Genomic DNA, 12065 nt, shown 5'->3' with positions numbered 1-12065 from the left:
CCAACTCCCAATGATTTCTTTGTTCTGAAATTCCGTTAAAAAATGCTACACCATCTATGTTAAAATGTTTATGTAAAATTAATTTTAGCTTCTTAACGTAAATTTCGAAGAAATTTTCCACTTGTTCAATGTAACTTACGCGAAGAATATTCGATATTTTTTTTGTTCTTATTCCTCCAGCTGTGTGATTAGTTAATTATAAGGCGTGCTAAAGTCAACAAGCGTCCCTTTATGTACGGGGAAAATTAAACAGATCACAAGAACAGATCAAACACTTTAAATTAATGATGCGTTTCCCTTTGTCTTGCAGTTTTAGTTGTTAAAAGAAAAACTGTTTCTTGACACATTCAAAGAGAGAATACTTTAATTAAATTTTACTTAGAACAACACCAAAGGACTAGAAGTTAATTACAGATATCACTTTAAGATCGCTAAATATCTTTTTTCTTCTGTCCTGTATTTTTAAATTGTTTCAAGCGCCATTGTTGAGGTTACAGATAAATTCATCGAGTTAACGAGAGACTCTAGTAGGAAATAACGCTGAAATTGCTCCAGAAATTGTGGTAAAGAAACTATAATAAGGATGCCGGAACCTCAAAAGGGGCTGATAGCCCTGCTACAAACTCACATAAAATTTCTACAGTTTTCAGGGCATTTTATGTTAGATTTTCACTCTAACGATGCACCCATGATGCGTTGGTTTCGAGCTATGTACTCCATAATGCAAATTATCATTTCTACCTTGCACATGATTTTCTGTGTATTGAGAATTCTGTACAGTCTGTCTAATTTGTCCAAACTTGTTCCTGTAGTTGTATCGACTACGTTTGCCATTCACGGCGTCATCAAATTAATATACGTAGCCGTTAGAAGAAAGACATTTACCAAAGTATTAAGATTATGGGACGATGCAGGAACGCATCCAATGTTTGAAAAAGCTGACGAAATGACGTTGCAAGTTACACGATATAGAACGAAGAGATGGCTAATCATTTCGACAGTATTTTATTTATTCTATAGTGTCTTCTGGACGGTATCTCCGTTCTTTGATAAGGATTACGAAGATATTATGGTTGATAACGAAACAATGAGGGTCGACAAGCCTCGTCTTATTGTGGGTGCTTGGTACCCATTAGACCTAACCAGTTCGCCTGGTTATCAAATTGCCTTCTTGTATCAGGTAAGACTCATTTAAGTTTGAAACTATTTTATTTTTATATGGTAGTATTATAGATAGTAGATAAAACTCACTAAAAGTTTCGATTATATTAGTTATATCACGTGTAAGTTTTATAAATACGAGGGTAAGTCAATAAATATGTGCACTTTTGCTCTAATCGTCTATAGGTTCGTTGTACAGATTTCTGCGCTCGCCAGCCGATAGATGACGCCACTGTCTTCTCTTATTTAAGGTTTCAGTGCTATCATTTTAGTTCGCTTTACGCTGTTGCGAAGTTAAGCGTGACTACGTCTCTGTCCGTTTGCACCGCAGAACAACGTTCGGTAATTCGTTTTTTTGTGGCCTGATGGTGTACCAGGAACTGAAATCTGTGGAAGACTTTCAGCTGAATGTGAAGACAATAGGTTATCACGATGAAGTGTTTAACAATGTATTGAAAAGTTCAAAATGAGAAAGAACGATGAAAGTGCAGACGGTTTTTCAAATTTCCAATTCATTGGTAAACACTTTACTGTTTTAAAACATTGTCCTCTCATTGTGCTACAAGTGTTCTATGGATTTCAATTCCTGGTACATCTTCAAACCACGCACACACACGCACACACAAAAGGATTACGGAACACTGTTTTTCTGTAGTGCGAACGGACACCGGTACAGGCATGTTTACTTCGCGACAGAGCAAAGCAAACTGAGGTGATAGCGCTGAAACCTTCTACAAGGGAGACAATGGTGCATTCTATTGGATTGCGAGAGCATAAAGCCATACTGACATACGATTAGAACAGGGATGCAAATAACCACTCGCTCACTCGCACAGGAGTGAATGGTTCATTGGTGGTGCGGGCGAATATTAAAACATTCAGCGACGTATGTATCTAAATTGATACACACAGGTTTTCCTTCCGGGACCGCGTGTATCATTTTACATACACAGTCGAGACTCCATTGAGCGCCACAGCAAAATCATCAGCTTTAACCTCTCTGGCCAAGTTGACCTTGAGAATGGTAGTTGTATCTGGACCCCGGGAAAGAAAACCAATGTGTATCAATTCCGATACACACGTCCTGAAAGTGTTACCTTTTAAAAGTATATCTTGACTCGGGAGGAGAAACCAGCAGGATTTTCCTTGGTGCTCAATGTGTTAATATCACACCGAAGGTAAGTAGTGGGATGTGGTCATGTAGCTTTTATCATGGGCTAATAAAATTATGTTGTTTATTTTCATCCCTGAATTAAAAGAAGATCGCTCATATTTATTGACTTAGCCTCGTATTCTATATATATAATGAACAATTGTAATTTCTACATACTCTTCCTGTGAAATATAGACAAATAATAGTATACGTACATGTTATCAAGAAAACGAAATATTGGTACATGTGTCTCGGACTTCGAATTAGTAAGAGCAGGTAGTGCAATGGCTACCAAAGTCGCCTGACCTAATATGCATGAGTTTCCAAATATGAGATTAGTTTGAAGTAGGGCTATACTATTAAAAGGACTGATCCATCTACGCATAAGGACATTTAAAAGTAAGTATGACGAACGTTTGGTAAAGTGAACTGAGAAAAAATATTAAATATTTTGAATGTGTAAAATATTTAAACATGTTCTCAGGCTTTAACGTAATGTATCATATTCTTAGCTGACAATTAAATCTGGGGCGTAGAAGAAAGGAACTTTCCGATCGCTTGAACGATTATCGGAGACTTACAACGTAAAAGGGCAGTGCAGTGGTTAATGCACATTAACATACGTTCATCAGGTATTACTGTATCACTGAAGTGCTAGAGCTGGTTCTGGTATAACAATAATACATAGGCCTACCAGTAGAAGACATTTTCCTACAGAACCATGCGCGACTGTATTAAACACTTAAACTTTCAAGAACTCCTGGATGGGCTCAAAATACTGTTGCTCCCTTGGCCTGCGCATTCATATGATATCTCATCTATTGAATATGTTTGAGCTGTGATCACACAGTGAATCACACATCAGAAAATAATGGTGGTTTAAAGACAGGAATCTTGGCTAAATCTTCAAACTGGATTATTGAGAATCGAAGTGACATCTTTTATGCTTCACTCTGTTTCTATAAACAGCTCGCTTTAGCTATACTAGGCTTTGTTTGTAATGTTATTCCTCAAGATGTCACACATACGTTTAGATATGATCAAGATATTCTCGTGCCTTACGAAACATTTTATACTCAAATTAACGCTTTTTCGTTATGTATTGTTCTATCTTGTATGCCCAACTGAGAATTACACGGTTCAAGCAATATAAACAATTATGAGGCGCATTGAGCATTCCCAGTGTTTTTTTATTTATTTTTCTACATATTTCTTCGTTCTTTCACATATTTATGAAAAACAAAAGTTTCAATTTAACTCATTACATCCTCTTAGCAACTTAATATTTCGTCATAGCGTTGAAACTCATGGGTTGTCATTGCTGCTTTTAACCTTGAAGTAAGCTTGGAGCAGTGTTGAATTCAGACATTTTCACCCGGGGGGATATGAACTCCTCGGGGGAAGGGGAGTTTGGGTGAAGTAATTTCTACATTTTGTGATTGAAAATTTGAGAGTTTCTCCGGGGGGAATGAATTTTCTTCGCGAGAGAGATTCCCCCGGGCTACCCCCTGAATTCATCCCTGGCTTGGAGTATGTTTCGTCAAACCATTGTTGCATTTTGTTTATGTGATACTAGCAGCGTTCACCCCGCTTCGCTGGGGTCACCCCGGAACGCAATAAACTTTGTTACTTAGATAATTTTTACTTTTTCGCTTTCAAGTGATATGATAAAAACCATAGAAGATTGCAGTAAATGTTAACATTATATCGCCTGTCATTTATGTTAACCCGCCGAGTGACACGGTCATGTGGGTTGCATATAAATACGGTTAGATTTAGCTATGATGAGCTAACAAAGGATTTCTACGTTATGGACACTTGAATGGTCAATTATCTCAAGACACTGGTAATTGAAAATTAAAGTGATATGATAAAAACCATCTAGGGTCCAAATCTTAATAACCCCCCAAAAATGAAAGAAATTGGTTCAGCCGTATTAGCGTGATGAGCTAACAAAGGATTTGTACGTTCTCTTTTATATATATAGATTTAGTTCGTAGATTAGCACTGTTTTTAAAGTGCAATGTGTTTTGAGGAGGAAGATTTAACTGGGTTGATTTGAAAGATGGAAGTATACAATCATTTGAAGACAAGTTAAAAGTATGTTTTTTTTTCGTACTTTTGGTGAAGAAAGGTTTAGTTTATAATGTATTTTATTTTCTGAGAATTTGTCAAGGATGTTATAAAATAGAAGATCTGCCCATACAACACAATCGTGAAGCCAAACGTCACAGCTTCGCCACACCTACTCTGCCCACTCCAAGCCACTAAGATCGCAATGTTTCGAGACAACAATCATGGCAGAAACGAGAGTAGTCAATCAGATGTGCCGGCTCAGACGATGCTCGATTGGTTTTCGGCTTCATTGAGTTCATATCATGAAGATATGTATGGGCAGATCCTCTATTTTATAACATCCTTGGAATTTGTGTCCACTGTGTTTGGTAGAAGAGATGTAGAAATACACGTGGCAACTTTAGTTTCCAAAGGAAAGATGCGAAGTCAAAATCGGGATAATTGTACTTAGTTTTACTCTTTCATATAGTAAGTGATATAAAAGTGTGAACTCTTCACTGCAAAATATATTGATAATACTACTGCCTCCGCCAGCATATGCACAAGGGAAGTGAGAGCAAACTATTTCCTCCATGTAATTTGTGGTCACTCATTGGGTGGGCAAGGTTCTCCCTCACAGTTATGCATGTTAACGTTTATAATGTGCGTGTGGAGATGATTATCTGTGTCAAGGAGATCTTTGTTCTCCCGCTTGGCTACTGGATAGCACCTCCCATTTCATTCCGTGGTCCCGTGTTTGATTCACTAGTGGGAGGTACCATTGAATGAAAAAGTATTTTTTTTATTCCACCATTACCAGTAAGCACATCTCATTTAGCCGCCATGGCATAACCATAAAAACTCCATAAATACTTGATGCTCTGGAGGAAGATGATGGTTCCTTTCTACACAACTTAACTGTATGTCAACCAGATGAAAAACAAGTAGCAGACAGCGACCATGATTCCGACTTATCTCTTGCAAATCCCGAAGGTAATTCTGATCGTCTTCCTGCTCATCTCGTTCGTTCTAAAGTGCTTGTTCGTTACTCAGATTATGACAAATCACAATCACATGCCGAAGAACTGGGCCAAGCACTCATATGTCTAGAAATACATCCAATCGCAAACGGATGCAGCAGAAATGTAGTCATTTAGTTTCGAAATCCACTTCTTCTTCCGATGCAAGGTTCAATATTGGTGAACATCACGTAATTTATAATCCTAATGCTGAGGATTATTTGTTAGTAAATCAATAAAATCTTTGAACGCTCGAATCTAAGAAACACGGGTTCTACTTAAAGAGGATGTTGTGCTTGGATAAGTAGATCATGTTAATTTCAACCCGGCATAAAATTCGATTGTGATATATATTTTTTAAATCTCAGTTCGGTTACTTCAAGAACTAAATTCAAAAGGTTGATGTGGAATCAGAACCTTATATTATGGGAAACCAAGTATTCTCGAAACATGAATTTACCAGAGAAGAAACTGTGGAGAAATAAACCACGTTTTGAGTTGATCAGAAGCTTATCAAGTGATCTTTTATGTGTGAGTTGGAACAACAACAACCTTACAGTTCTGATAAACTGTGATCAAATTGAGCCTGGAAAGACTTCAATACGGTACTCGCGTGTCGACAAGAAACAGAATCACTCTTCAGATATCAGGAGTTATTGTCCAATTCAAATATGGCTAGAGTGGATTTGTCAAATTAGTTTGACAAATTATTTTGGTATAATTCGCACAAAGAAATGGTGGTAGCCATTCTTTGCATCGGTTGTTCAAGTATCATATGTTCAAGGTTGGTTGCTTTACAGAAAACTTGAGCACGATGTATCGTTACTAGAGTTTCGACGTCAGTGTGCAGTGTTCTTACCAAAATTGTTTTGTACCACACAGAACCCTCAGGTGTCTAGCCCTCCTTAGAATTTCCAACCGCTCTATTGAATTTAACTGATCATATGGTACTATCGGGAAAATCAAAATACAGGCCTTGAAGAGTTTGTCGGAATCGCACGAAGTTTCTCTGTGAAAAATGTGACTAGCCTTTGCAGTCAAAGGAATGTTTCAACGCTGTTTTACACAACCCTGTGACAAGGTAGTTGAAAGATATGTTCTTAAAATTAAAATACAAAGTGCCGTTAATAATATTTAATAGCTATGTTGTGCAGTGATTTTCTCCCCTCAAAATTGTAACTTTTTAAAAAATATTCCCTTTTTTGAATACGTATGTGACTGTTGGCAACTGAAGTTGCCGGGCTAATAAACAAGGAAAAAATGCATATTTTTCCAAAATATTCTAATATGCATTTTAGAGTACCATTAAAACCAAGTTGGCAAAAAAAAAAAAAAAAACTTTTCCGAATACTAGTGTGAAATTCTGGGCACTAACTAACTAACAAAAAACTGGGCTCTTACTATTTTGATAACCATCTGTATATGTTCACTTCCTTAAAAATGCATTAGATTTCATCGTATATTAATACAAGGGCACGCCAACAAGGACTGAGCGGCCGGGGTGACTCAGTGGTAGAGTGCTCACCTCTGATGCATGCGGTCTTTGATTGAATCCCAGCTCACGCCAAGTGATCTATGTGATGGACAAACAGCATATGCGTGGATTTTCTCGGGGCTCTCCCGTTTCCTCCCACTTCCTTCATTCCGCCATCTCATTCATTTCTCATAATCACCGTTTCCTTTAGAGTAGCTGATTTTCCAACAAGGACTGAGAGCTATTATTATTATTATTATTATTATTATTATTATTATTATTATTATTATTATTATTATTATTATTATTATTACTATTATTATTATTATTTTAATCGCAGACAACAAAGAAATATTGTTGAGAAAATGCTACACGATGAAAACTGATTAGAACTGATAGTGGACAAGAATAGGTCACTCACTCGTGGGTCTGTGCACAGTTACAAACAAAATGGGGTCTACATACCGAATGGAGTCGATGTGTGAAGAACAATATCAAGTTCTGCGTTCAGTAGCAGAAATCCGGCATGAAGGCGTACAGATTGTACCAGCTGACATTATGATGATGTTCTGCCACAATCTACAAGCTGGACCACTGATACAATTTTAAGCTACAGTATAACAGGTCAATGAATAGAGCCCAATCGAGAATCGGAAACGGGCTGCTCTGTTTATAGCGAGACTCCTTATCAACTAAGCTATTGTGGCTCAATTTTTACTATAGAGGTGCTTATTTCAGTTTCGTTAAAATTAGACTTTTTAATGGATTGTGCAGACGAGATATACGTACATTGTATAGTACATGACTGATAAGTATGCTCCTTGTGACTCAACGCTTGAAGCTTCTGTACTCATTATTTCTAATACACAGTTATTTATGATTAAAAATAACTTCTTTTGTTGCAAGAACAGCGAAAATTTTGCAACTAGAACTTTTAGATACGATATATTCTTGAGTAAAGTGCGTCATTTAGAGAGGGCAGGAGGGGGCAAATGCTCCCCGCAAGAGTTTGATGAATACGTATACTTTAGTCGATTGCCTACTAATATACTAGTACAAAACATGGAAGTCTTATGTCGGTGGTGCTCTTGCCTCCCCAAGCAAAGTATGAAATGACGACCCTGGTAATTAGTCCAGGAACTTTAGCATTTTTCTTCGGAAAAATTAGAAGCTGAGGTTTTTCCTCACAAAAACGTTCATTAGGTCATTCTAAATAACATATCAAAAGTCCCCGACTTTCTGATGTACGCTTCAACTTTTTTCAGGGGGTGGAAGTGGGGGAGGAAAACGCAATTTCAAATATGATGAAATTCAGCTTATTTGCATGTTAACCTAAATATTCCGAATAATAATAAAAAAAAAAAAACAACAAAATTTACTGGGAGCGCTTAGCACATTCGCTCGTAAATGTTTCACAAGAAGTCCCAAAGAATATAGGGTCGGGTTTCGGAAATATGACGTCATCAAAATGGCCGACAGCAGAATTTGTAGTGGTTTGTGGGAATGGTTATAACTTTCCGCAGAATAGTGGTAAAACCGTCGTTTATGTTTCAGATTGAAGATAATTAATTACCAAATGTACGGAATGAAACATGCTTCTGTATCGTTAATTTCTTTCGAGATACAATAACAAAAAACTAGTTTTGAGTACCTCGTTTTAAGTGTAAATGCAAATAACTCAGTAATCATAAAATATTTCAAAATATATCTTCAAACAATTGTATGAGAAACTTATACAATCATTACTTCAGCACATTAAAACTGACGAAATTCGAATTGTCCTATTGGTACGCATGTGTAACATATTTCTAATGTTTATCTCTCAATGTTTTATTATTTATCAACACAAGTTCAATTTTCATCATTATCCACGATATGTTTTAAACTCCATTTATATTTCTCAGATTCTATGCTAGGAAAATGAGAAAAATGAAAATTGGTATAGGAGATGTGATAAAAAAAATATAGTGAATAATTTTATTAGAAACGACATAATAAGTTTACATGGAATCTAATTTAATCAGCTTCAAAGTATTGGCTAGCAATGCACTTATCTCTACGTTGAATCCATGATTGGAAATATTTCTGTATGGCTTTTTTGGAAGGGGGTTCAGCTGCTCTGTCGTGGCTCTCTCAATATCAGGAATAGTGTCCAAACTTTCTCCTTTAAACACGATCTTGATTCTTGGGAAAAGCCGGAAGTCGTGTCATGTTACTTCTGGAAGTTACGGTGGATATGGACAGACAGGAATATTTTTCCAACCAAGAACTCCCGTTCGTCAGTCAAAAGTCGGGGAACAAATTTCGCATTCATTCTTCTCATTTCCAAATCGGTAGTTGCAATGCTTTGTACACTGAGGAAAAAAAATGTAGATGGCGTACTTAAAAAGATAGGTTACATGCGTAATTCATGTAGTTTTTGGACTTATCGTACAGCAGACGTATAACTGAAAACGTATGTTTTATAACACTTTTTGTATAAGTGTTCCATCTAACGTACTTTTCGTATGAAAGAATGTAGGCGGTCAGGATCTCACATACAAATAGAAGTATATAACATATAGCTGACGAAGGTAACATACAGAAAACTGTTAGATGTCAGTCATCCTGCATCGGCATAATGTAACATCTAAGGGCAGTGTCTATGTAGCATACGGATAACGTATGCTCCCTACAGTTTTCTATAGTAAGCAAGAGGATACCATATTTTTGTACAATATACCGCTGTCTGGAGAACGGATTTTTCTCTGTGTAGGCAATCCGTACGACATGTTTACTTCCTTGGTAAACCCTTGAATAGTTATTCGCCTGTTTGAAGGAATATTACTTGAATAGTTTTTTTTTTCACTTTTTTGCAAATTATCTTCTGTTTTTGAGGTTAACGAACGTCGCGAATGTTGCTCGTCTTCTACCGACTCATTTCCGCTTTTAAATCGCTCATCCACCAGTAAACAGTCTTCAGTATTACAGCATTGTCTCCATATACCAATTACATCATTTCACGAGTTTCTTTTGCACTTTTTGCAACTTGAAACAGAACATAACATTCACGCGTTGTTGATGCGCGAAAGACACGATAAACAAACCTCATTCTAGCGATTCTGGATGCAGACTAACAAGTCAAAACGTATTCCAACTTAACGCTGACTGTCTCAGTGGATCAGGCTATCGAACAAATTACAATAAATGGTTACAACGTCAGTAACTGTTGCTTAAAAAAATCATTCACCGCATTTAGTGATCACATCTTGTATAATTCAAGTTGAACTTTAACAGAATGATTTAGAATAGTTTGAGTTATAACTGATTATTTCATTGATTGCGGTTTGAAATAGTGTTGTGTAAACATTCGATATAGTAATATCTTCCGTTCAAAATTACGTACTTTCTCTTCAATTGAATTTATTACTTACATGACATCATTTTATGTTCATCTTTTCTTTCTCAATCAATTAGATAATTGTTCTAATTTTTGTCAAAATTATCAACAATAATTATTACCCTTTAATGTATGAACTCAATAGTATCTGCATAACTAGTAGGTATATATGTGTCAATTTAGAACTATATGTAGTTTTGTTAGAACAAAAACAACTATAGATGTAATATGTAAGTCGTGAATAACACTAATATGCAGTGTACTCAAGACATTAACGCAGCGGTACAAGCGACGAAAAGCAATGGAAACCCCTTACGAAAGGGCTCACAGTCTTGAAACCAAGGCCGGCGCTAGAAGTTTTGCCGCCCTGGGCGGTTCTTTCACATACCGCCCTTTTATTGTTTTCTTTCTCAAATTTTGCCGTCCCTGTATTCTTTTCTTTTTTCAAATTTTGCCGCCCATCAGACTTGCCGCCCTGGGCGGTGGCACGGCTCGACCCCCCCTCGCGCCGGCCCTGCTTGAAACATAATGCTCTTTTTAGTGCAATTTCATTTTCAAAGATGGACGGGCTACATAAGGTAATGCCTTCTCTGGAGCCATGGGCATTAACCACTCGCCTGAGGTGAACTTTATTTTCTTGGACTAGTAAAATTTTGTTGTTTATTTGCATCCCTGTATCAGTATCATTCAGACATAGAAATTGTTTCTTAATTGATATGTTCCTGAGATGTTCCTGAGATTATATTTATCTCCGTTTCATATAATGGTTACTAAATACTTAAATAACCTTTTTCATTCATTTAGTGTATACTAGATATGCTTTGGTACGAGGTAAAATTTCTCACTAGTAACAAACTTGTTTTAATTGCACTTTCCTTTCAGTGTTGAAATTCAAGTAATTTTTAAAATGTAAACATTATTTAAATATTAAAACGAAAAAAATTTCTCACATTGAATAACCACGGAACTAATTGACTTATCCCCTCTATTGAGCACCTCGATAAGGTGGCAACATTCGGCCTTGTCGGCAACGGTATAGTATCTTTCGGTATCTTGACATAACTAATTCGGAATTTAGTGGGAATTCGTACTCTTGAACTTCACTCCAAAGAGCGTGAAGTTCCTATCATGTATTTAGATCGACGTACAAAATATGTCATCAAATCTTGTCCAGTCTTTGTCTGTAAAGAAACTATTATAAACAGTGGCGTAACTAAGGGGGGATTCCGGGCTTAAGCCCCCCTCGAAATATTACTTACTATAGTAAAGTAAATGAAATATCCTGCAGAATTTTCATATTTCCAAGCCCCACCCATGAAAGTTAGCAAAGCCCCAGAAACAAAATCGTAAATACGCCACTGATTACAAATATTATTTGCAGAATCCGAATATTTCGTCGACAGCGTCACAAACTGTCGTATCTCAGTTTTCTAAACTTTTCAGGAGAGCGATTTTTAGGTTTTCACACAACTTTGAACAGCCATATCTCAAAATGTATTTTACCGAAAGGAGAAAAAAATTACCAAGTTATAACTTAAAGCATAAAAAAAAGTGGAGAAAGTTTTATGGAATTTGCCTGCAAAAGCTTGTGGAAAATTTGGCGGGAAAAAGATACGACAGTTTGTGACGATGGTAATCCTCTCTTGTATGAAAGATACGACGCATATTTTTTATACTGAGAACTACATTAATAGATGAACAATCGGAATATATTGCACTTTTATTGAAAAACTTCGTGTTTATTACACAAAATAATTTAACAAATGCTTCCTGAGATTCTTGAGGGTAAAACGAAATTCCTGAGAACACACAAGAAACAAAATA

The 12065-nt window shown here is 36.5% G+C and overlaps 1 protein-coding gene across 1 annotated transcript; it reads left to right on the top strand.

Annotated features, from left to right (window-relative positions):
- Window positions 1–721: 721 nt before the first annotated feature.
- On the top strand, window positions 722–10462 carry LOC145692103 (odorant receptor coreceptor-like). Its single transcript, XM_081767397.1, has 2 exons — window positions 722–1180; window positions 10319–10462. The coding sequence occupies exons 1-2, from the start codon at window positions 722–724 to the stop codon at window positions 10460–10462; spliced, it is 603 nt and encodes a 200-aa protein (XP_081623523.1).
- Window positions 10463–12065: the final 1603 nt, after the last annotated feature.

This window comes from Thermobia domestica, chromosome 8, assembly GCF_964235325.1.
Source record: "Thermobia domestica chromosome 8, izTheDome1.hap1.1, whole genome shotgun sequence".
Classification (NCBI taxonomy): Eukaryota; Metazoa; Arthropoda; class Insecta; order Zygentoma; family Lepismatidae; genus Thermobia; species Thermobia domestica.
This window is presented reverse-complemented; position numbering and strand designations above follow the sequence as displayed.

Excerpts from the sequence above, each read along its gene's own strand:
- LOC145692103 (XM_081767397.1), top strand. The coding sequence starts at position 722 with ATGCAAATTATCATTTCTACCTTGCACATGATTTTCTGTGTATTGAGA. Across the intron at positions 1,181-10,318 it reads AAATTGCCTTCTTGTATCAG|ATAATTGTTCTAATTTTTGT; the intron begins GTAAGACTCATT and ends TCAATCAATTAG.